The following is a 23,156-nucleotide window of genomic DNA, read 5'->3' as shown; positions in this document are numbered from 1 at the left end:
CCAGAGAGAGGCTCTGGAAAGTTTCCAAGAGGTACTTATTAATCCTCTGCCGCAGATTCCAAGGGATGGCAGCCTTGTTAGTTCCCCCATTGTAGGAAACTGTACCATGCCATTTAGCAATCACTGGAGCTGGGACCAAAGCGGCACATAGCTAAGCTGCATATAGACCGGGGTGAAAGCCACAAACATTCAGCAGTTGTGCCCTGGTTTCTCTGGTCACCCGCAACAGCGAGATGTCAGCCAGCAGGTTGGTCGCCTGTGAAAAAGTGTGGGATAATTTTAGAATGAGTTCCCTGAAAAGCTGCCCTGCAAGCCGTGACCATTTTGTCCGTACGCACAATCTCCTTCCCCCCACTCCCGACACTCACCATGATTGGGGTGCTCGCGAAGCTGTGTGCCTGCCTAGAGTCTCAGAAAGAAAGTGATTTCTACTAGGAAATACCCTTTTTACTAAAATGTTTCAATCATTTGCTGGAATGTAACAATCCCTCTTCTGTTCAGCACAGACCTTGAAGAACACACCACGCACCCTAGTGGACCGGCTTTGGCAGATAAGAAAAAACCATAAGCGTAGAAAAGAAGACATGTTCTGGGAGGTGCTGCATCACGATGAGAGACAGACCAGGGAATGGAAAGAGTGCTGGGAAGCCGAAAGGCAGGACAGAAAAGAGAATGCTGCTTTTGCCAGGCAAGCAACAGAGCGGATGATAAAAGTTATGGAGGATCAGACAGAGATGCTCAAGTCTTCGATACAGCTGCAGACTGAGCAGATCTGTGGTCGACTTCCACTGCAGCACATCCAGATGCAGAATTCTTTGCCAATCCCACACCCCTCTATGCCCACACATTCCTTTTCACTTCACAGCACTCCTGAGTTTCCCCATCACTTCACCCCTTCTCACAGCTTGCACAATGATAGCTGGAGCTACACACAGTTGTGAGGTTTTACCCTTTTTAACAATAAATAAAGACTAAGGTATTTAATGGTACAGCGTTTTTATTCTGTGTTCTACAAAAGCGTATAGCATTCAATTCACTCTCGGGAACAGGCTTGTAAAGCATTGTGTTGCATAGATCTTGGGCCCCAAAATTGTACATGGATGCACCTGGGAAGCAACTCCAAAGCAGACATGTATTACTGCCCCTCATTGTCAAAGCGGTTCCTCAAAGCCTCTCTGATGTTAATAGCAGCCCTCTGGGCTCCTCTGACAGCCCTAGCATCTGGCTGTTCAAACTGTGCAGACAAGTGCTCTGCCTCAGTGCTCCACACCTGAGCAAACATGTCACCCTTAGAGTCACACAGATTATCCATAGTGCAGCATGCGGCTATGACCATGGGCAGTGGCGAGCCAGGTTCTGAGTGTAGGGGGAGCAAACATAAAAAGGCGCCCCCCCCCCCTTGGCTCCTCCTCTGGTCACGCCCCCCCTTGGCTCCTCCTGTTCCCCCCCCCAGATTAACCCCGGGGCCCGACTCAGGACTCCGATGGGCTTCCCGGTGGTGTGGATATCCCAGTCCCCCCGCGGTCCCGGGAGAGTCTCTCCTGCCCAGCCTGCTCTGCAGGTGTCCCCGCTGGGGTGCGCCGCCCGGCCCCACCCGCGGGGTCCGTCCCCCCCCCGCCCCAGGCTCCTGCACCGTGCCAGAGCCTGTCCCTGGCTGATCCCGGCCCCGCGCCGCGGGCGGATCCAGCTCATGAGTCGCTGGCTGAGCCTCGCTCCATGGCGCTGCTGGGCTGGGCCGGGCTGGGCCCTGACCCTCCCGTCGCTGTCCGGGGTAAACGCCAGCCCGCTCCCGGCGCTCGGTGCGCTCCACGCGGGGCTCACCAGCCAGCGGCCTTAAAGGCGCAGGGGCCGTTTCGCCTCCCCCAGCCCACCGCGATGGGCTGCGGGGGCCGCGAGCCACTGCCGGGAGATGCTGCTGCTGCCGCATTAGCAAAGGGCAGGGAGCGCTTGGCCGCCCAGCCCTGAGCTGCCGCAGGCAGGAGGTGGCTGCGGCGATGTTGGGGCTGCGCTGAGCGTGGGGTGCGATGGCCAAGGAGCCGGCCCCCTCGCTCCTCCGGCCGTGCCCGCCCCCATTCCCCCCATGGCTCCTCCGGCCATGCCGGTGGCAGGCGCCGCCTTTGGAAAATGTGCTGAGGGGAAGCGGCTGCTTCCCCTGCACCCCGCTAGCTACGCTACAGAATATTATCCTCGGTAAGGTCTAGCCTGCCATTGAGACACCTCCAGCGAGCTTTCAAACGGCCAAAGGCACATTCGACTATCATGTGGCACCTGCTCAGCCTGTTGTTAAAACACTCCTTGCTGCTGTCCAGGTGCCCTGTATAAGGTTGCATGAGCCAGGGCTATAAGGTGTAAGCCGGGTCTCCCAGGATTACTATGGGCATTTCCACATCCCCCACTGTGAACTTGTGGTCTGGAAAGGAAGTCCCTGCCTGCAGCTTTCTGTACAGGCCACTGTTTCTGAAGATGCGTGCATCATGCACCTTTCCAGACCAGCCTGCATTGATGTCCATGAAATGCCCCTGGTAATCCACAAGCGCCTGCAACACCATGGAGAAGTATCCCTTCCTATTGATGTATTCAGAGGCAAGGTGGTCTGGCACTAAAATTGGAATGTGTGTGCCATCAATCACCCCGCCACAGTTAGGGAACCCATCTCTGCAAAACCATCCACTATTTCATGCACATTTCCCAGAGTCACGGTCCTATACAGCAGGATGCGATTTATTGTCCTGCACACTTGGAGTAATACAGCCCCAACAGTGGACTTTCCTACTCCAAATTGATTTGCAACCAGTAGCAGTCTGGATTCGCCAGCTTCCATAGCGATTGCAACGCGCTTCTCTACCGAAAGGGCAGCTCTCAGTCTGGTGTCCTTGCGCCGCAGTTCGAGGGACAGCTCAGCACATAGCTCCATGAAGGTTGCTTTACGCAGCCTAAAGTTCTGTACCCACTGGTAGTCATCCCACATCTGCATGACAATGCGATCCCACCAATCAGTGCTTGTTTCCCTAGCCCAAAAGCGATGGTCTACCGTATGCAGCTGCTCTGTGAATGCACAAAGCACAGATAAGTTGCTGCTGTCCATATCACACTCGGAGGCCTGTGATTCATCCTCTGCTAACTTTGCAAGTAACTCTGAGAGTAACTGTGCTGCCATGCGCGATGTCCTCACGACAGCTAACAGCACATAGGAGAGAAGTGCGGGATCCATCCTCTCTCACTGCAGATGCTGGTGCACACTATAAAAGAATGACAGTTGGAAAAAGGGTGCGAAAGGAAGCCAGAAACCTTTGAAAGGGTGGGACAGAAAGCGGTGCATGACAGTACATTTTGCACATCCCAGGATGAGCCGTGCTCCGTTTCCACATTCCCACAACACCTAGCGATGGATGGTGTCGCCAGGCACTGTGGGATACATACCCACAGTCCATTGCTCTCGCTGTCGACAAAGATGCCCCGAATGTGGACATGATCTGTCGACAGTGGGAGCAAATGTAGAACCGCTTTGGCAACTTTGCTTTTGTCGATTTTTCCTTGTCGAAATTGTTTCATCGAAAAAACTTGCCAGTGTAGACAAGCTCCAAAACAAGGCTTCTTCAGTGGCAACGTTAGGTACAATACAGTCTTTCTTAAGGGGGAAAGTAGAGAGAAAACAATATAAAACAACTAAACACTTTTAATACAATGTCCTCAAATAATAACCGTGGCTTGTTTTTTAAACAGATCCTAGGTATTGAATCCTGAAATCCATTTCTGTCTATGAATCCAGATTGTAGAAAACTTCCTACCACAGTAAACCTACGAGTTATGAACACCTCAGAAATAGAGGTTGTTTGTAATTCTGAAATGTCTGTAACTCTAAACAAAACATATATTCATAGATTCATGGATTCTAGGACTGGAAGGGACCTCGAGAGGTCATCGAGTCCAGTCCCCTGCCCGCATGGCAGGACCAAATACTGTCTAGACCATCCCTGATAGACATTTATCTAACCTACTCTTAAATATCTCCAGAGATGGAGATTCCACAACCTCCCTAGGCAATTTATTCCAGTGTTTAACCACCCTGACAGTTAGGAACTTTTTCCTAATGTCCAACCTAGACCTCCCTTGCTGCAGTTTAAACCCATTGCTTCTTGTTCTATCCTTAGAGGCTAAGGTGAACAAGTTTTCTCCCTCCTCCTTATGACACCCTTTTAAATACCTGAAAACTGCTATCATGTCCCCTCTCAGTCTTCTCTTTTCCAAACTAAACAAACCCAATTCTTTCAGCCTTCCTTCATAGGTCATGTTCTCAAGACCTTTAATCATTCTTGTTGCTCTTCTCTGGACCCTCTCCAATTTCTCCATATCTTTCTTGAAATGCGGTCCCCAGAACTGGACACAATACTCCAGCTGAGGCCTAACCAGAGCAGAGTAGAGCGGAAGAAAGACTTCTCGTGTCTTGCTCACAACACACCTGTTAATACGTCCCAGAATCATGTTTGCTTTTTTTGCAACAGCATCACACTGTTGACTCATATTTAGCTTGTGGTCCACTATAACCCCTAGATCCCTTTCTGCCGTACTCCTTCCTAGACAGTCTCTTCCCATTCTGTATGTGTGAAACTGATTTTTTCTTCCTAAGTGGAGCACTTTGCATTTGTCTTTGTTAAACTTCATCCTGTTTAACTCAGACCATTTCTCCAATTTGTCCAGATCATTTTGAATTATGACCCTGTCCTCCAAAGCAGTTGCAATCCCTCCCAGTTTGGTATCATCCGCAAACTTAATACGCGTACTTTCTATGCCAATATCTAAGTCGTTGATGAAGATATTGAACAGAGCCGGTCCCAAAACAGACCCCTGCGGTACCCCACTCGTTACGCCTTTCCAGCAGGATTGGGAACCATTAATAACAACTCTCTGAGTACGGTTATCCAGCCAGTTATGCACCCACCTTATAGTAGCCCCATCTAAATTGTATTTGCCTAGTTTATCAATAAGAATATCATGCGAGACCGTATCAAATGCCTTACTAAAGTCTAGGTATACCACATCCACAGCTTCACCCTTATCCACAAGGCTCGTTATCCTATCAAAGAAAGCTATCAGATTGGTTTGACATGATTTGTTCTTCACAAATCCATGCTGGCTGTTCCCTATCACCTTACCACCTTCCAAGTGTTTGCAGATGATTTCCTTAATTACTTGCTCCATTATCTCCCCTGGCACAGAAGTTAAACTAACTGGTCTGTAGTTTCCTGGGTTGTTTTTATTTCCCTTTTTATAGATGGGCACTATATTTGCCCTTTTCCAGTCTTCTGGAATCTCTCCCGTCTCCCATGATTTTCCAAAGATAATAGCTAGAGGCTCAGATACCTCCTCTATTAGCTCCTTGAGTATTCTAGGATGCATTTCATCAGGCCCTGGTGACTTGCAGGCATCTAACTTTTCTAAGTGATTTTTAACTTGTTCTTTTTTAATTTTATCTGCTAAACCTACCCCCTTCCCATTAGCATTCACTATGTTAGGCATTCCTTCAGACTTCTTGGTGAAGACCGAAACGAAGAAGTCATTAAGCATCTCTGCCATTTCCAAGTTTCCTGTTACTGTTTCTACCTCTTCACTAAGCAGTGGGCCTACACTGTCTTTGGTCTTCCTCTTGCTTCTAATGTATTGATAAAAAGTCTTCTTGTTTCCCTTTATTCCTGTAGCTAGTTTGAGCTCATTTTGTGCCTTTGCCTTTCTAATCTTGCCCCTGCATTCCTGTGTTGTTTGCCTATATTCATCCTTTGTAATCTGTCCTAGTTTCCATTTTTTATATGACTCCTTTTTATTTTTTAGATCATGCAAGATCTCGTGGTTAAGTCAAGGTGGTCTTTTGCCACTTTTTCTATCTTTCCTAACCAGCGGAATAGCTTGCTTTTGGGCCCTTAATAGTGTCCCTTTGAAAAACTGCCAACTCTCCTCAGTTGTTTTTCCCCTCAGTCTTAGTTGTTCTTTCAAATGTTTAAACATTGATTTAGTACAGCTTTGAAACTTTACTGTGCAAAATAAAAATGCTGCTTTTCCTTTTTTTTAGTAGTTTATGTTTAACACAGTACTGTACTGTATTTCCTTTTTTTTTTTTTTTTTTGGTCTCTGCTGCTGCTTGATTGCGAACTTCTGCTTCCAAAGGAGGTCTGTGGTTGACTGATCAGTTTGTAACTCTGGTGTTCGTAACTCTGAGGTTCTACTGTGTTTATCCAGTGGCCTCCCACACCTCGGGTGGAAAACCTGACGTCATTGAAGGCACTGGGAGTTTTTCCATTGACTTCAAATGGACCGAGGATTCCACCCTCTGACTTTATAACCAGAGTTTTCTTTCTGAAAGGTTACTCTCTGACTGGTCTGACAGTGCTCTTGTTTGTTGTTTAAGTTTGATAATTTTTATACTTAAATGCAAATAAGTGAAATACCAAAATTTATTTTAATAGAACACTAAGGTTACAAAATGAGACACTAAAAGTCAGAAGATGCAAAATGTAATGTTCTCATAGTAACATTAACTTGGTTATCATCCTCATTCTACTTACTTGTTGAGCTACACATTTAAAAAGAAAATAGGAATAAAAATATTATTTTAAGAAGCTTTTTTTCAAGGATGATTACAGTATTAGTGAAGAACAGCATTTTGTCAGTTTCATTCACAGCCTTACTGAGGACTAAACATCCAGTACTTGTTTGCCTTCCATTCCTTCTGTGCTTGAAGCAATCTTTTTTCCTACAAGGGACTCCAAACACTTTTGTGATTCTAGGGGAGGGAGTGTAAGTCAGTGGTGGGGAGGAAGCCCTAAAGACCCTTCCCTTAGCAAAAAGGCCTCTGTTTCAAGTACAGGATATAGCATGTAGCAGCACGTGCACACATTATAAGTTTGCTTTAGCTCATTCAGGAGTAATGTTTCTCTTGTATCTCATCCCTTCTCAATTTCCCTCCTTGTCCCTCTAGCGGGAAAGCAAGCTTCTCTAATACGAAGGGAGAGATATTGGAGGAAATCCTACAGGACTTCAAGAACTTGGAAAATGTAAGACTTTCTGACAAGCATATTCCCCTAGCCTACAAACTAAGCTGCTAACAAATAATTAATATTTAGCTCTACAAATGCTAAGAAGGATAGAAATAAAGCAAGGCTCCAAGTTTGTTATATAGTGGCTTAGTTTGCACTTTTTCATCTTGGGCCAAAAGGGTATCCATCACCTTTCTGTTGCACATCTGGGGATGACCCAGGCAGCTGAGAGCTTTTTCTGGGATGCCATGTTCATTACTTTCTTTTCAGATGTTGAATGAGGACCTGGAGCAATATGGAGGGGAAGTTCTACTAATGAAGAAGGAGACCCTCAAGACTGCTGCCAACCTGCAGAAACGCTGGACAGAGCTGGGACAAACAGTGCTTAGTCGTCACAAGGACATTAATGGGGTGTTGCCTCCAGAGCTCAGGGCCATGGAAGAAATAAATGAACGTGCAAATGAGCTCTGCCAGCAGTACAGCGTAAGAATAAATGGGGAGAATGGTAAGAAATTACCCATCTTGTCATTCAATTTTTCCTTCAGTGTGTCAATGAACAAGTGATTAAAAGAGAACTAGCTGATATAATTTATTTGGACTTTAAAAAGCCTTTGACAAAGTCCCTCACAAAAGGCTACTAAAGAAAGTAAGGTCTTGTTTGCACAGGATGTTACTGTGTGGGAAGCCAGAGTGTGAATCTACAGTGCATTAGCCTGCCATGCACTAAAGTCACCAAGCTGACCCTAGTTCAGCACTCTGCAAGTTCTGCAATGTGCTTTGACATACTGCAGTTTGAAATGGGAGTACATCAAAATGCACTGCGAAACTTCTAGTGCATGGTAGTAGTGTCCGTATGGGATATTACTGTATGGCAAGTTAGTGCACTGTAAATTCACACCCTGGCTTGCGCAAACAAATGTCCGGTGTAGACAAGCTCTTAATAATCATAGAAACTGGTAAGAGACATAAGGGGAAAAAGTGGGGCTAAATGGTCAATTTTCAGTATGAAAAAAAGTTAACGATGGGTTGCCACAGGATTCTATACTAGCTCCAGTATTGTGTAAGATATGTATTAATGATCTGAAGAAAGAGGTGAGCAGTGTGCTGGCAAAATCAGCAGATGACACAAAATAATTTAAATCAGTGAAATCTAAAGGGCATCCTAACGTAATGAGGGGCTTGGGTAGCACCGTGGCAGAGGAAATCCAGTGTTGACAAATGTAAGGTAATACACATTGGAAAAAGTCATTTGAGAACTATTGCTGGGTTCTAAACTAATGTAACCACTCGGGAAAGAGACCAGAGGTATCAATGTGAACAGCTGAATAAAACCAGTGTTCAGTGTGCAGCAGTGGTAGAAACAAACAAAATGTTAAGTAGTTATAAGGAACAGGCTAGTGATATTGAAAACATAATGCCGTAACATAAAGAAATAGCATTCAATCAGCTGAATACTGTGCTAAGCTCTGATCACCCTCTCCACAAAACTATGTATCAGAATAGAAGGGGGTCAGTATTGGGTGACAATGAGTAGAGGCCTGGAGAGACTTCTGTGTGAGGAGAGATTGATACGACCAGACCATTTAGTTTAGATAAGAGGGGACCTTACAGAGATATACAGAATAAAGGTAAGTCTGGTGCTCCTGTTTACCCTTTCTTCTAATAAAAAACAAGGGGACAATCAGTGAATGTGAAAGGCAACAAATTTGAAAAAGGAAATCCTTTTTTCCCCATAATGCACAATCTGTGGAACTCTTTGCCGCAAGACATCACCGAAGCCAGCACCTTTAGTAGGATTCAAAGAGAGCTTAAACACTTTATGTGGATAATGAGAATGTGTATAGTTACATGCAGCTCAGCAGACAGAGAATACACATTTGCATATGCAAAATGGGTAAATGAGCAGGTAATCACACCTTTGCACAGGCAGTTTCCCATTTTACACACACCTTTATAATTTGCACATACACATGCACATTTACCAGGCAGAAGTTGGGTGCTTGTGTTGAAAGTTTTGCGCTTTTATGTATGAGGCATTCTTGGCAAGTAAATAAATAAAACCATACTGTGAAAGGCTCTATGCATAGGAATGACAGATCCTTTTTGGTCTGTCTTGATACAGTGCTTTTGAATGAATACAAGGCTGCTGATTCTTGTGATGTTGGCCATTGCTTAGAGCTAGGAATCTGAAATTGATTGAGCTATGTAGGAAATTTATGGTCTGAACCATAGCTCCTTGAAATAAACAGAAAGACACCCATTGACTTAGTGGGTTTTGAATTAGGTCCTTACTAAACAATTAATCTTTAATTCAAGCCTGCTAAGTTCATGCATAGTGTAGTCATTTCTCTTATCATTGAATTTTGAACTGCTGGATTCTGAAGCTCACTTTTCACTGACTGAAGGAATACAGATAAAGTTTCCTCTTTTCCCCCCACAGGGGTAACCAGGATTTTGACAGGTTTAGTGAGCAGTATGGAAGATTGGACGTTCAAGATGCTAACCAACAAGCGAGGATCTGGCATGCATGACTCTGATTGGCTGAAATTGTTTCGAGTGATTCCTGATTGGCTGACCCAGGTGGCTGCACTGATGACAATTATAGGTTCCGGACAGGCTCATGAGGATCGGAGAAATAGAAAGCCTCATGCCTCGTAAGATAGATCCTTGATAGTATTGTTCATTCTTCTCTGGGGCTAGCCTGATACAATTTGCTCTTCTCACATGCTTGGGTAAATGTTCTCGTGTGGTGGACACTGTCTGGAACAGGAGATTGGTAATGGGCTACAGAGCCTTTCACCTCTAGGCCACTGGCTGAAATTTGGTTCAGATGGGCAATGATTAAAAGTCATTCCCATCTGATGGCTGTTTGGTAATACCTGTGAAATGAGTTGTGCAGAGTTCCTAGTACACGTGTCCCCATCACAGCTGACACTTCCTTGGCAACCTTGGAGTTAGAAGCCAAGGACCAAATGGACCTCAAAGCCTGACCTCTCCTCTCCCCCCTGGAAGTGGTCCCTCCAGGTGAGGGATGAAGCACATTGATGGGGCAGTGTGAAGAATCTTGCTGCTCATGCTTTACCTGTTAGATGGTAAAAAAGGAATTTAGGCTTCAGATTGGTCAGTTTGACACCAGTGATAATTCTAGCATGTGATGAAGCTTCAATTTGTACGAAGTTCATACACAAATCATGCTTTTTCTCTAGTATTGGTATTAATTCAGACAGACCACTAAAACAGCATGTATAGCAAATAGTGGCACTCTCTGATTTCTTTACCTTCTGGGCACTCTGCAAAAGCCATTTTTTCTCTCTCTTCTTAGACTGATGAGAAGGGGTTGGCTGAGGGCTGGTTATATTTATGAAGAGTCCTTTTGTGTAATTTTGTGCATGTTAATGGATAGCGATATTTTATTATTTTATCAATTTGAAGAAAAGAAGTAAAATATTTTATTCATTTACAATTGGATTTCTGAGGTGAACTTCATCTATGGTGTAACTCTATTGACTGAAAAAGTTACATAAGGAATGAATTAGCTGCAGAATATGTATACATTATATAACAGGCTATTTACAACTGAGAAACTTACCAACAGCTATGGCATTTACAAAAATCCCCAAATCTTTTATACAATATGTAGTAGACTGTGACAGGATAGTAGCTCACCGCTGTGGCGCCTCCTCCTGGCCGCTTCGGGGAATTAGTCTCGCGCCAGTAGAGCGTCCTCTTTGGGTGACGTTCCGCCTGTCGTCTCGCCTCTGTGGGGTGCACGGACCTGTGTTGCTCCCGACGTCGGCGTCCTCTTCCGGAGCGCTGTCCTCCGACAGTGCCCCTTGTCCACTCACACCCCCTTCCGGGGGAGGTGTGTTAAACAACAGTCCCACACCCTCGAGTCCGATCCTCAGAGTCCAGGACCCGGTGTGGTTCTGACCGGCCGCTCCCTGCGGCCCGTGGCTGTGCGTGGGACAGCACAGCAGACAAAAGGGGGAAAAAAGGGGGGGGGGGGGAATCAATCAGCTGCCTCTCTGCGTCTTGGCCGATGTGGCCAACTGCACCCTCAAAGTCACTCCCCTCTTGGCTGGGGTTTGGTACAGCTCTAGATGGCCGCTCCATCGGCCAGATGCAAGGCAAAGGGGGAACCCAGGCCCGCCCACTACTCTGGGTCCCAACCCAGGGACCCTCTAGTGGCAGCCGTCCTGTCCTCCTTCTCTCCCTCTATCTGTCCACGTCCCTGGACCGCTTCCCCTTCGGCCCCTCGCACCAGCTAGGCCCTTCCCTTCAGGGCCTGCAGCCTGACAGACTCCGGGCTGGAGTTACCCTCTGCTCCCCCGGGCCTGCCCAGCACTGCGCTGTCCCGGGTGCTAGTTTCCCGGCCTGGAGACAGACCTTCCCCTGTTGAAGGCCTGGGACAGACTGACTGCTCCTGCTCTGGGCAGCCTTTTATATGGCTAAGCCGGGCCCTGATTGGCTGACTCCAATCTGCCTTCTTATTGGCTCCCAGTAAGCCTTCTCCTGATTGGCTGCGCGTCTACGCAGGCGCCTAGGCCTGCCGCAGCCCAGTCTCTCTAGGTGTGGGGTAATCGCCCCACCACACACCCTCCCCCTTAAGAACCCTCTCGGGGGGGGGGGTATCCTAACCGGCCTAATGGCCTAGAGTTCGGAAAGCGACCTTTATCCCGCAGTGGCTCGGCTTACCGGCTCAAAGTCTAGAAACTTAGCCCTTGTCACTGGGCCCTATGGCCTACTGGCCCCAAAGTCCCGGGAATTAGTCTTTGCCAACGGGCAACCCGGCTTATCCACCGTCTCAGCGGGGGGGTCCCACCGAAACACGCTGAGGCTTACCGGGTCCGACGTACCAGTCCGTCTCTTCCCTTAAGCTGCCTCCTATCGGTTCCGCTGCCAGAGTGTCCCATGGATCTCCTGATTCTCCACGGGTCTCGTGGTCCACCGCCTCGACTGGTCCCTCCCACAGTGAGGCTCCCTCTCGACCTGGAGAAATCGCAGTCCTCGGCGGTCCCAGGAGTGTGGGCTGGTCCTCCGCCGGGGCTTCCCGCAAGGGTTCTCCTCCCACGGCCGTCTGTCTAGGCTGGGGTATGCTCCCTCCTCTCGCACTCTTTGTGCATTTGGGACACACCCCGTACGAGCGTGGTGAATCCTCTGCCGTCAGGGCTAACTGTTCAGGGCCTCGGCAGTTGGATGGAAGCTTGACTGCCCCCTTGCAGACCACCCCCTGCGCTAAGGATCCCCCTCCTTGACCCGATTCTTCACCCTCCTCCCCTAGCCTGGAGAAGAAATCGGCGTTAGTATGGGCCTTACCCGGTCGGTGGAGCACCTGGAAGTCGTAAGGCTGGAGGGCAAGGTACCACCGCATAATTCTCGCGTTCGTGTCTTTCATGCTGTGGATCCATCGCAAAGGGGCGTGATCTGTGATTAATTTAAAACTATTCCCTAGCAGATAGTAACGGAGGGCGTCGATAGCCCACCGTACCGCCAGGGCCTCTTTCTCTATTGTTGAGAAGTGTCTTTCTCGGGGGAATAGCTTCCGACTTAAATACAGTACCGGGTGTTCCTCCCCGTCTACTTCCTGGGAGAGTACTGCGCCTAGGCCGACTTCCGAAGCGTCGGTTTGTAGTATAAACTCCTTCGTGAAGTCGGGATGTCGTAGTACTGGTTCTTGAGTGAGCCGTTCCTTGAGTGTGTTAAAGGCTCGCTCGCATTGCGTAGTCCACTGCACCTGTCGAGGTTGGGAGTTCTTCGTTAGGTCTGACAGGGGGGCAGCTATAGATGCGAAGTCTGGTACAAAACGGCGATAGTACCCAGCTAATCCCAAAAACTGACGCACTTGCTTCTTCGTCGTAGGGGTGGGTACATCTCTGAGGGCTTGTACCTTGCTAATCAGGGGTGTTAGTTTCCCCCCTCCTACCGTGTATCCCCGGTAGGTCACTTCTTTTTGGCCTAAGTGACAATTCGCAGGGGTCTCCGCCGTCGAGGAGGTCCCCTCGCCAGGGTCATCCCTTAGCCTGCTCCCAAGCAGCCCCGTCCCCGGTGCTATGGTCTTGGCTGGTCGGGGCTTGGGTGGCTGGTATCTCAGGAGGATCTCTCTGAAGCCGGGCCAATCTCGTCCCAACACCACTGGGTAGGCCAGCCTAGGGGCCACTCCTACCCGGAGACCCTCTTCTCGGCAGCCTACTCCCATCTTGACCCAGGCTGTGGGATACTGGCAGATGTCCCCATGCACACACTGTAGGTAGATCGGGGGCCCCGAAAGATTGAGGTTTGGGACGAGCCCCTCTCGTATGAGGGTCTGACTACACCCCGAATCTACGAGGGCATTGGTGGGGTTCCCTTCAACCCGGACCGGGACTATCAACTTTCCTGCCCCTCTCTTCCGGGCCCGTTGTCCGGCCATCCAGGCCTGCCCGTAGCTGCAGTCCATAAAAGGGCAATCTCGCCGGAAATGTCCTTCTTGACCGCAGTCCCAGCACCTCTCTCGGGGCTCGGCTGGGCTTGTGCCTCCTCCGGGGGGGCCTGTTCGCTCTGGGGGCTGTCGCTCCCTCCAAGTCGTCCCCGGTAGTAACTTGGGTCGGGGTTCAGGGTTGGGGGGCCTCAGACGCCCATGGCTGTGGCCTGCCAGTGGTTCGGAGGTTCCCGCCCCACGAGAATTTACCTTCTCTGGGCCGCCCTTGCGACCAAGGCTTCCAGTCGCTCGGGGTGGTGGCTCCGCCCCCTCTGCCGACAAGTAATCCTCCATTAAGACCACTGCTGCGGAGAGGGTGGCCGGTCGATGCCGTCGCACCCAGGCCCTCCCTCCCGGGGGTAGGATCTGGGTGAACTGCTCTAAGGCTACCAGCTCCGCCACCTGGGGTCCCGTCAGGCCCTCTGGGTCCAACCATCTCCAGCAGTGGTCCCGGATGCGTTGGGCCACGGCGCGGGGTCGGGCCCCCGGAGGATATTGTTCTTTACGGAGACGCTGTCGGTAGGTCTCTGGGCTAATGCCGGTATGGTCTAGGATGGCCGCCTTGACTCGGGCGTACTCGAGCGCTTCCCGGGGGTCGAGGCTCCGATATGCGGCCTGAGCCTGCCCCGTCAAATAAGGGGCTAGTAACGTGGACCAATGTTCTGAGGGCCACCGGGCAGCAGTCGCCACCCGTTCAAATGTCACCAGATAGGCCTCTGGGTCATCCTCGGGCCCCATCTTGGTGAGACGTATCGGTAGTGCCCCTGGGGTTTCCCACAGTCCAGTTCCCATGGGGTCGGCAGGGGTGACTCCTGCCGGTCGTAATAGTGCGGCCATCTGTTGCACCAAATGTTCCTGCTGCACCCGCTGCTGGGTGGCCAACTCTCGGAGGAGCTGCTGCTGATTCTCTTGGTGCTGAGTCATCATCAGCTGCTGCTGAGTGGTCATTTGCTGCAGCATTTGCATCTGCTGTTGGTGCTGCTGGGCCGACTGCTCCTGCTGCTTCTCTAGCAGCCATTTTAATAACTTCTCAGCCTCCATGTTGGGGTTCAGCGGGTTACTCCCGGTTCAATCCCCCCACTCTGGACACCTTTGGTGGGTCCGGGTCTGTACCCACAATCCGGGTCGACCATCTGTCTGCGCAAGACACTGCTCTGGGCAATAGTCCGCAGTCTTGGCGCTGGCCCCTCGTATCAGGGGCGGACCGCTATGCCCGCATTCTCCACCACGTGTGACAGGATAGTAGCTCACCGCTGTGGTGCCTCCTCCTGGCCGCTTCGGGGAATTAGTCTCGCGCCAGTAGAGCGTCCTCTTTGGGTGACGTTCCGCCTGTCGTCTCGCCTCTGTGGGGTGCACGGACCTGTGTTGCTCCCGACGTCGGCGTCCTCTTCCGGAGCGCTGTCCTCCGACAGTGCCCCTTGTCCACTCACACCCCCTTCCGGGGGAGGTGTGTTAAACAACAGTCCCACACCCTCGAGTCCGATCCTCAGAGTCCAGGACCCGGTGTGGTTCTGACCGGCCGCTCCCTGCGGCCCGTGGCTGTGCGTGGGACAGCACAGCAGACAAAAGGGGGAAAAAAGGGGGAGGGGGGGGAATCAATCAGCTGCCTCTCTGCGTCTTGGCCGATGTGGCCAACTGCACCCTCAAAGTCACTCCCCTCTTGGCTGGGGTTTGGTGCAGCTCTAGATGGCCGCTCCATCGGCCAGATGCAAGGCAAAGGGGGAACCCAGGCCCGCCCACTACTCTGGGTCCCAACCCAGGGACCCTCTAGTGGCAGCCGTCCTGTCCTCCTTCTCTCCCTCTATCTGTCCACGTCCCTGGACCGCTTCCCCTTCGGCCCCTCGCACCAGCTAGGCCCTTCCCTTCAGGGCCTGCAGCCTGACAGACTCCGGGCTGGAGTTACCCTCTGCTCCCCCGGGCCTGCCCAGCACTGCGCTGTCCCGGGTGCTAGTTTCCCGGCCTGGAGACAGACCTTCCCCTGTTGAAGGCCTGGGACAGACTGACTGCTCCTGCTCTGGGCAGCCTTTTATATGGCTAAGCCGGGCCCTGATTGGCTGACTCCAATCTGCCTTCTTATTGGCTCCCAGTAAGCCTTCTCCTGATTGGCTGCGCGTCTACGCAGGCGCCTAGGCCTGCCGCAGCCCAGTCTCTCTAGGTGTGGGGTAATCGCCCCACCACATAGACTAACCATAGACAATTTAACCCCTCTCCCCACTTCTCCCCCCTACCAAATATATACAATCCCTCATCCTTCAAACCCTATGTGCATAGCTGAATACAATGCTACTTCACAGCTATTCACAGCTTGATGGTCATGGCTATACACATTGTTCACTCACTCATCATTAAGTGAGTGGCCATTAAATCTGTCTTCAAAGGGAACAATGGGTTTCTGTTTGGGTTTTTTATCCAAGCAATATCAGCAGCACTCAAGGCTTATCATCTCTGTTTTTGCTAGAAGCAGAGGGGTAGCCCTGGTTGTCTGTTTCCACAAAAACAACAAGCAGACTAGTTAGGGTTACCATATCTCATAAATAAAAAAAGAGGACCCTCCACGGGCCCTGGCCCCGCCCATTTTCCCACCCCCTAGCCCCGCCCCAACTCCGCCCTAACTCCGCCCCCTCCTCCCTCCCACTCCCAGCCAGGGGGAAAAGGACTGCCCCAGCGCTACCGGCTTCAGGGTTTGCCGGGCAGCCCCCAGACCCTGCGCCCCCAGCCGGCGCTTCCCCAGCGCAGCTGGAGCCCGGGAGGGGAAGCGCCCAGCTGGGGGCGCAGGGTCTGGAGGCTGCCCGGCAAACCGTGAAGCCGGTAGCGCTCGGGCTTTGGGCAGCCCCTATGCCTCCGGACCCTGCGCCCCCAGCCGGGCACTTCCCCTCCCGGGCTCCGGCGGCGCAGGGTCCGGAGGCACGGGGGCTGCCCGAAGCCGGTAGCTCTCGGGCAGCCCGGCTCTTAAACAGAGCCGAAGAGGAGCAGAGCCTCCAGCCGCGGCGGCTCTGCTCCTCCCCGACTCTTCGGCTCTGTTTAAGATCCGGGCTGCCCGAGCGCTACCGGCTTCAGGCAGCCCCCGTGCCTCCGGACCCTGCGCCGCCGGAGCCCGGGTGGGGAAGTGCCCGGCTGGGGGCTCAGGGTCTGGAGGCACGGGGGCTGCCCAGCTCTTAAACAGAGCCGAAGAGTCGGGGAGGAGCAGAGCCGCCATTTTCCTGGACATGTTCGGCTTTTAGGCAATTCCCCCCGGACGGGGGTTTGACTGCCGAAAAGCCGGACATGTCCGGGAAAAAGAGGACGTATGGTAACCCTAAGACTAGTGGCACCTTTAAGGCTAACAGATTTATTTGGGCATAAGCTTTCGTGGGTAAAAAACTCATTTCTTCAAACATGCATCCGAATGTTGCAAAACAAATGTTGTTTTTGCTAGAGTTTTTCTGGGAGGATCACAAAAGTAGACTGGAAGCTCTCTCAGTCTTTAACTAGTAGAGAGGCAATGACAAATCTTTCATGACAACTGTTTGTCAGGCATTTGAATTAAATACATGTTAAACATAAATAAAACCAGAGTTTGAATATTCTGACTGAAAACAAGTTGCTCAAGATACTCTCTTGTCATAATGCTGTTATTTGTCAGTAATCCATAGAGCCTCCCAGGAAGGACAAGCTGGACTGAATTTCTAATGTAAAAATCCAACAGGAACCTCTCTCCTACTTTTAAAACACATTTTAGCCTTCTTTATCCATCACAAGGAAGCAAATCAATATACAACTTTTGTTTCCACTGTAAGTCAATCACATTTACATAGAACTTGTGACTTCAGACAATCAGAATTCCCATTATTGGAAGCTCTCATGCCCAGTTTGACTACCTCATACAAGAGATTAATATAATTTTTGTCAGTTATTTGACTGAATTTTTTGTTAACCTAAGCTCTCTTTCCCCCCAGATTTCCATTTTCCTTAATTATTGTTGTTGTCTGGGAATGATCTTTATGATGACTGCTCCTTAGCTCCTAGTTCCACTCTCCTGCAGTTAGAGTCCATGATACAAGCTCTCTGTTCTGACTACACCCTGAAAACGACTCATGGGTTTCACCCGTGGGCTCCCCAACCTCCTTCATCAGCACTAAAATCAATTAGAAGTCAAAGCCAAACAGTTTTAGCACCTGCATGCTGCAAGTGCATCAAATTTACCCTCTTTTCCTGGGAAGTGGGTTAAAGTAAAAATATAACAACAACAGAAAGTTAGCTGAGCCAGAAGACTCTTGGTATAAGGAGAATACATTCCTACTTCAACTCCTGTGGCATGTGTGATCTGTGCTAGAAACATGTATGCAGGAAAGATAGGAGAGAATCTTGCTGATCCAGATAAAGAGTTGAGTTGGGAAGCTAGATTTCTGTATGAGCCATGAGAGCCTCGGAGTCAGATCTGATGCACTATAGGTCACTTTGGTTTTTGGCACCTTTAAGACTAACAGAAATATTGGGAGCATAAGCTTTCGTGGGTAAGAACCTCACTTCTTCAGATGCAAGAAGTGAGGTTCTTACCCACGAAAACTTATGCTCCCAATACTTCTGTTAGTCTTAAAGGTGCCACAGGACCCTTTGTTGCTTTTTACAGATTCAGACTAATACGGCTATCCCTCTGATACTTCGGTTTTTGGGTTTGTTTTTCTTCAGGGTCGTTTCAGGTGATGTGTTTAAGATGATTCAACAATGGATCTTGACCACAACTTCTGGGGCTGAGAAGGACAACATACAGCTCACACAGGAAGTAGGTATATGCCTGAGGGGGTTTGGGATGGGAGCACTTCTCTTATTTTATTTTTGTATATTTATTATTGTTTAGGGTAGAATCCAGAGGAATCTCCCTGTGCCTTTACCTCTTCCTCTCCTTTTGAAGCTCAGCACTATGGTTTCTATCTTTCTGGCAAAAGAAGGCTTGGCAGGGATCCTTTCAGAGTTCTTCAGTGATGTTGCTTATTGAGTCAGAGAGGACCCAGTAGAGTGACATAAACTAGACTTTAAGCAGGACCATTGGAAATTTATGAAAAATTTTGCCACATTTTATAGATTTTTTCCAATGGCTTCTGCAAAGAGTTTTTGAAATCTCTAATTTTAAAAAAAATCAGATTATTTCAAAGTACATGACAATGTTAACAAGTTCATTGTCTAAAGTATAGCCAATTGCTTGACAACGCTTTCAGTTCAGGATGCAGTTCACCTTACACAGAAGGTGTGCATCGAAGTATGCATTCAAATTAGCCTTATTTATAGTATGGTTGTTTACAGGCTAAAAACATTTTATATGTCACCCAAGACTAAAATCCACCAATCACCTTTTTACCTTGTTTTCCTCTGTCAACCTGTTCCTTCCCTATCTTTTGTTTTGGAAAGCACATTCCAAGTGCTAGGGGCCATGGAGGCACAACCCAACCTGTACTGGGACACACCACTCATGTATCTTTGATAGGTTTCATATTTTTGAATACCAAAAGCTACCTTTCATTTGCAGAGTATTGTCAGATATATATTGTGACAGGTTGGACCCCCCTTCTGGGGTGCCACCTGTTTTACTGGGATTTCACTGAGCCTCTCTTGCTCAACCAGCCAGGGTTCCCTCTCCCTGCTTTGCTGAATTAGGCTCACCTAATTCACACACACACACACACACACACACACACACACACACACACAGAGGTAGGGCCACTCCCCACTGTAGTCACAGGCTGAAGTTAGCTCTGTGTGAGAGGACTCCCCCAGCACTCGTGTGCCACACCCGTTTTGGGAGATAAACCCAAAATAATACTGTCTTGCACTGTATAGAAAAATCTGCACAGTGCAAGCTCAAAAATCCGCCCTCTTCCTCAATATGAAGAGAGATGTGCACAACTTCTTGCCCCCCCCCCCAGTTAGAAATTACATAAACTGGATTTTATTATAAACAAGAAATAAGTTATTAACTACAAAAGGTGAATTTTAAGTGGTTAAAGGGATAGCAAACAGAACAAAGCAGATTACTTTAGTAAATAAACAAACACCGCAGACTGAGCTTAACACACTAGATAGATAGGATACAAATTAACAAATTCTCACCCTGAGTGATAAACAGGCTGGCAGATTCTTAAGGCACCAGTTGCCTTGGCTTTCCCAGATTTTCTCACGCAGGCTAAAGATCTTAGGCTGGGACCATCACTTCTCACAGTTCAGTCTTTTTTCCTCAGGTGTTTTCAGGTGGGTTGTTGTAGAGAGTGAGGACCACTCATGTTGTCATTGTCCCTCTTTTATATCTTCCCCCCACTTGCTGGAAAGCTTTTTTGCTGTGACTTGGGTCAAATAGTTCCCAATGTATAGAGCTATCTGACCTGGGTCAAACAGTTCCCATTGTGTAGAGCTATCTCGGAGAGGTTTCTATTACACACGGTTCCTGGGGTGATCCTTGTGCTTGTGTGCATTTCTTCAGTCAGCCATTAACATTGTCTGGCCTCATCCCACAGAGCACATTTTAAATACAGAGACATGGTTAATATTCCCAGCTTCAGATACAAAAATGATACATGCATACAAATTGGATAAACACACTCAGTAAATCATAACCTTTCCAATGATACCTTACATGAGCCATCTTGCATAAAGTATATCTTAGTTATACTATATTCATATCATAATTATATTTCCATAAAGAATATGGGGTGTAATATCACATATATATCTTGACATAAGTGAACAGAATACAAGTTAGTTAGCATAACTACCCAACATTCCTATTTGATATAATGTATTTTATATTAATACAGTGCGCATAATACTTATTAATATGGTGTGTGGCCATATAATTATATGTGTTGGCTAACAAAGTGGTTTAGTAATTATATTAATAACTATATTGGGTAGCTTTAGGCAAAATGGGTATTTAACCCAGTCTTTATATTAAATCCCACCCACACACCACCTCGAGAATTTTCATTCACTCCATGAGACCTGTCAGATCTTCCCACCCCCTTCTCTCTCTCTAGAAATCTTCCAGTGTCCTGGAGCTTCTTTCTCGCCCTCTCTCCCAGATTCCTGAGTTGACACCACAAAACAATCAGATACTAGATACAGCATTCAGTTATTTGCATCTTTAAAACTTTCAACCTTCCTCACCTGTAGAGTATTCCTTCAAGTGAATCTAACCACGCTGGGTAAAATGTACTAGCTGGACATTTCTGCTAAAATGGCAAGCAGTGAAATAATTTAAATGTTATCCTTACAGATTTTCATGAGGCAGAGTCCAAGCCCAGTCAGTAGGCCTGCTGCTGGGGGCCTCACCCCAGGGTCCTGGGATCTGCAGCTGGATGGCTCTGGAAGTCTATTATCCTTCTTCTATGGCTAAGATTTCTCATCTTTCTTGTTCTCTTTCCTTTTCTGCCTTCTTTCTTCCTTGTTTCCTCAGGCTGGTGAAAAGGAGGAAGCAGAATTAGCGGAGGGGTTCAGAGAAATGAAGCATGGGCCCTGATTCTCTGATCCACTGGGACTATTTTCTGCTGCTCTGGGGGCACCAAGCAGCCTTAAAGCCAGCAGACAAAGAGCCTGGAGGATTCCATCAGTTGCAGGGGGAACCTCAAGTGCCACTGATCTGCCAGAGTGGCTCCTGCATCACCCTTCTTCACAGCTGCTGGTGTAGTGGGTGTGGCTGGGGTCTCTTACACACCCAGCTGTTCCCCAGCTGCCATAGCAGCATCTGATAGTTCTTTGCAGCCATTGTAAATTCAAGCACACTTCATTGAGCAGCCCTAATCTGAGCATGAAATTTCTACTGCATGTATTTCCAATGGCTCCAGTTGTAAGATACAGTCTTCTCAGGACTCCTAGCCCTTAGTGGTCCAGGAAAAGTGCAACTAGATGTCTGAATTGGACCTGGCGTCCCATTTAGTAGCCTCAAGTACCAAGATTTGGATGCTGGGCCAGTATAGAATTATAGAGCAGCTCCCCACTCGTTTTATTTTATATGCATTCACCAATTCCAATTTTATGTTAACTCAACCCTCTCTTTGTTATATTTGAACTTCCACTCTGAGGATTCTTTAGTGGTCCATGGACAGCTGGCTACTTACACATAAAACGGAACATAAAAACAGCCCTATCGGGTCAGATCAATGGTCCATCTTGTCCCAATATCCTATCTTCTGACAGTGGCCAGTACCAGATGCTTCAGAGGGAATGAACAGAGCAGGCCATCTTTGAGTGATCAATCTCGGGTCATCCACTCCCAGCCTCTGGAAGTCAGAGGGTAGAGACACCTAGAGCATGGCTCCATCCCTGACCATCTTGGCTAATAGCCATTGATGGACTTATCATCTGTGAAGTCATCTAATTCTTTTTGGAATCCAGTTATAGTTCCCACGGCAAAGAGTTCCACAGACTGACTGTGCTTTGTGTGAAGAAATACTTCCTTATATTTGTGTTAAACCTACCGCCTATAAATTTCATTGGGTGACTCTAAGTTTGTGTGTTATGTGAAGGAGTAAATAACACTTCCTTACTCACTTTCTCCACACCATTCATGATTTTATACCACTATCATATTGTCTCTTTTCTAAGATGAACAGTCCCAGTCTTTTTAATCTTTCCTCATATGGAAGCTGTTCCATACCCTTAATTATTTTAGTGGTCCTTTTCTATACTTTTTCCAATTCTAATGTATCTTTTTTGAGTTGCGGTGACCAGAACTGCATGGGGATTCAAGATGTGGGTGTACTGTGGATTTATACAGTGGCATTACGATATTTTCTGTCATATTATCTATCCCTTTCCTAATGGTTCCTCACATTCTGTTCGCTTTTTTGACTGCCACTGCCCACTGAGCGGATGTTTTCAGAGAACTATCCACAATGACTCCAAGATCTCTTTCTTGAGGGGTAACAGCTAATTTACATCCCATCATTTTATATGTATATTTGGGATTATATTTTCCAATGTGCATTACTTTGCATTTATCAACATTGAATTTCATCTGCCATTTTGTTGCCCAGTCACCCAGTTTTGTGAAATCCCTTTGGACTTAACTGGCTGTCTCATTGGCTTTGTTTCCATGTGTTAAACTGCACTCAAAGATAGTTAAACCAACATTAAATGTTATTCAGTATAGGCAATTGCTGTAGCTGGCACAGGGATGTTATTTTATTTGCACAGGGAAGGAAGTTCATCATGACAGCTGACTCAGCAGGGATTGAATCTGAGACCTCCAGAGCTAAAAGCATAAGCTGCTTCAACTTGAGCTAAAGGGCCAGGCAGTAGCAGGCTGTAACACACACCTGTCCTCTGCGCTTTGGCACAGGTGGGGACCTGTAACATACAACAGTGGGCTACAATAACGAAGCTGGTCCATGAGACAATCTCTCTATGAAGATGTGGCCTATGCTTTGAAAATCTTTGGGACCCCATACTGTATGGATTATTATAGAAGTAAGGCAGGGAAGAGTATGCATGTGTGTGTTTCAGCCACTGGAGAAGTGTCCCAGTAGCCTACCACTGCCCTCCCTGCAGTGGCTTATTGCTGTATCAAGAGTATGGATCATTTAATTTTACATTTCCTGTTTAAATACTCCTCTACCCTGATATAACGCCTTCCTCAAAAGCCAAAAAATCTTACCGCGTTATAGGTGAAACCGCGTTATATCGAACTTGCTTTGATCTGCCAG

At 48.2% G+C, this 23,156-nt stretch overlaps 1 protein-coding gene across 1 annotated transcript in view; it reads left to right on the top strand.

Annotated features, from left to right (window-relative positions):
• Nucleotides 1–23,156, top strand: part of AXDND1 (axonemal dynein light chain domain containing 1) — an 81,297-nt gene that overhangs the window by 42,025 nt on the left and 16,116 nt on the right. Inside the window, exons 14-17 of the mRNA XM_065555655.1 lie at nt 6,971–7,046; nt 7,299–7,533; nt 9,469–9,682; nt 18,154–18,247. Coding sequence (XP_065411727.1) covers nt 6,971–7,046; nt 7,299–7,533; nt 9,469–9,682; nt 18,154–18,247 — 619 coding nt within the window. The remainder of the gene's footprint in view (nt 1–6,970; nt 7,047–7,298; nt 7,534–9,468; nt 9,683–18,153; nt 18,248–23,156) is intronic.

Source organism: Chrysemys picta, chromosome 8 (assembly GCF_011386835.1).
Source record: "Chrysemys picta bellii isolate R12L10 chromosome 8, ASM1138683v2, whole genome shotgun sequence".
NCBI lineage: Eukaryota > Metazoa > Chordata > Testudines > Emydidae > Chrysemys > Chrysemys picta.
The sequence above is the reverse complement of the archived record's forward strand: the minus strand, read 5'-3'. Positions and strand labels throughout refer to the sequence as shown.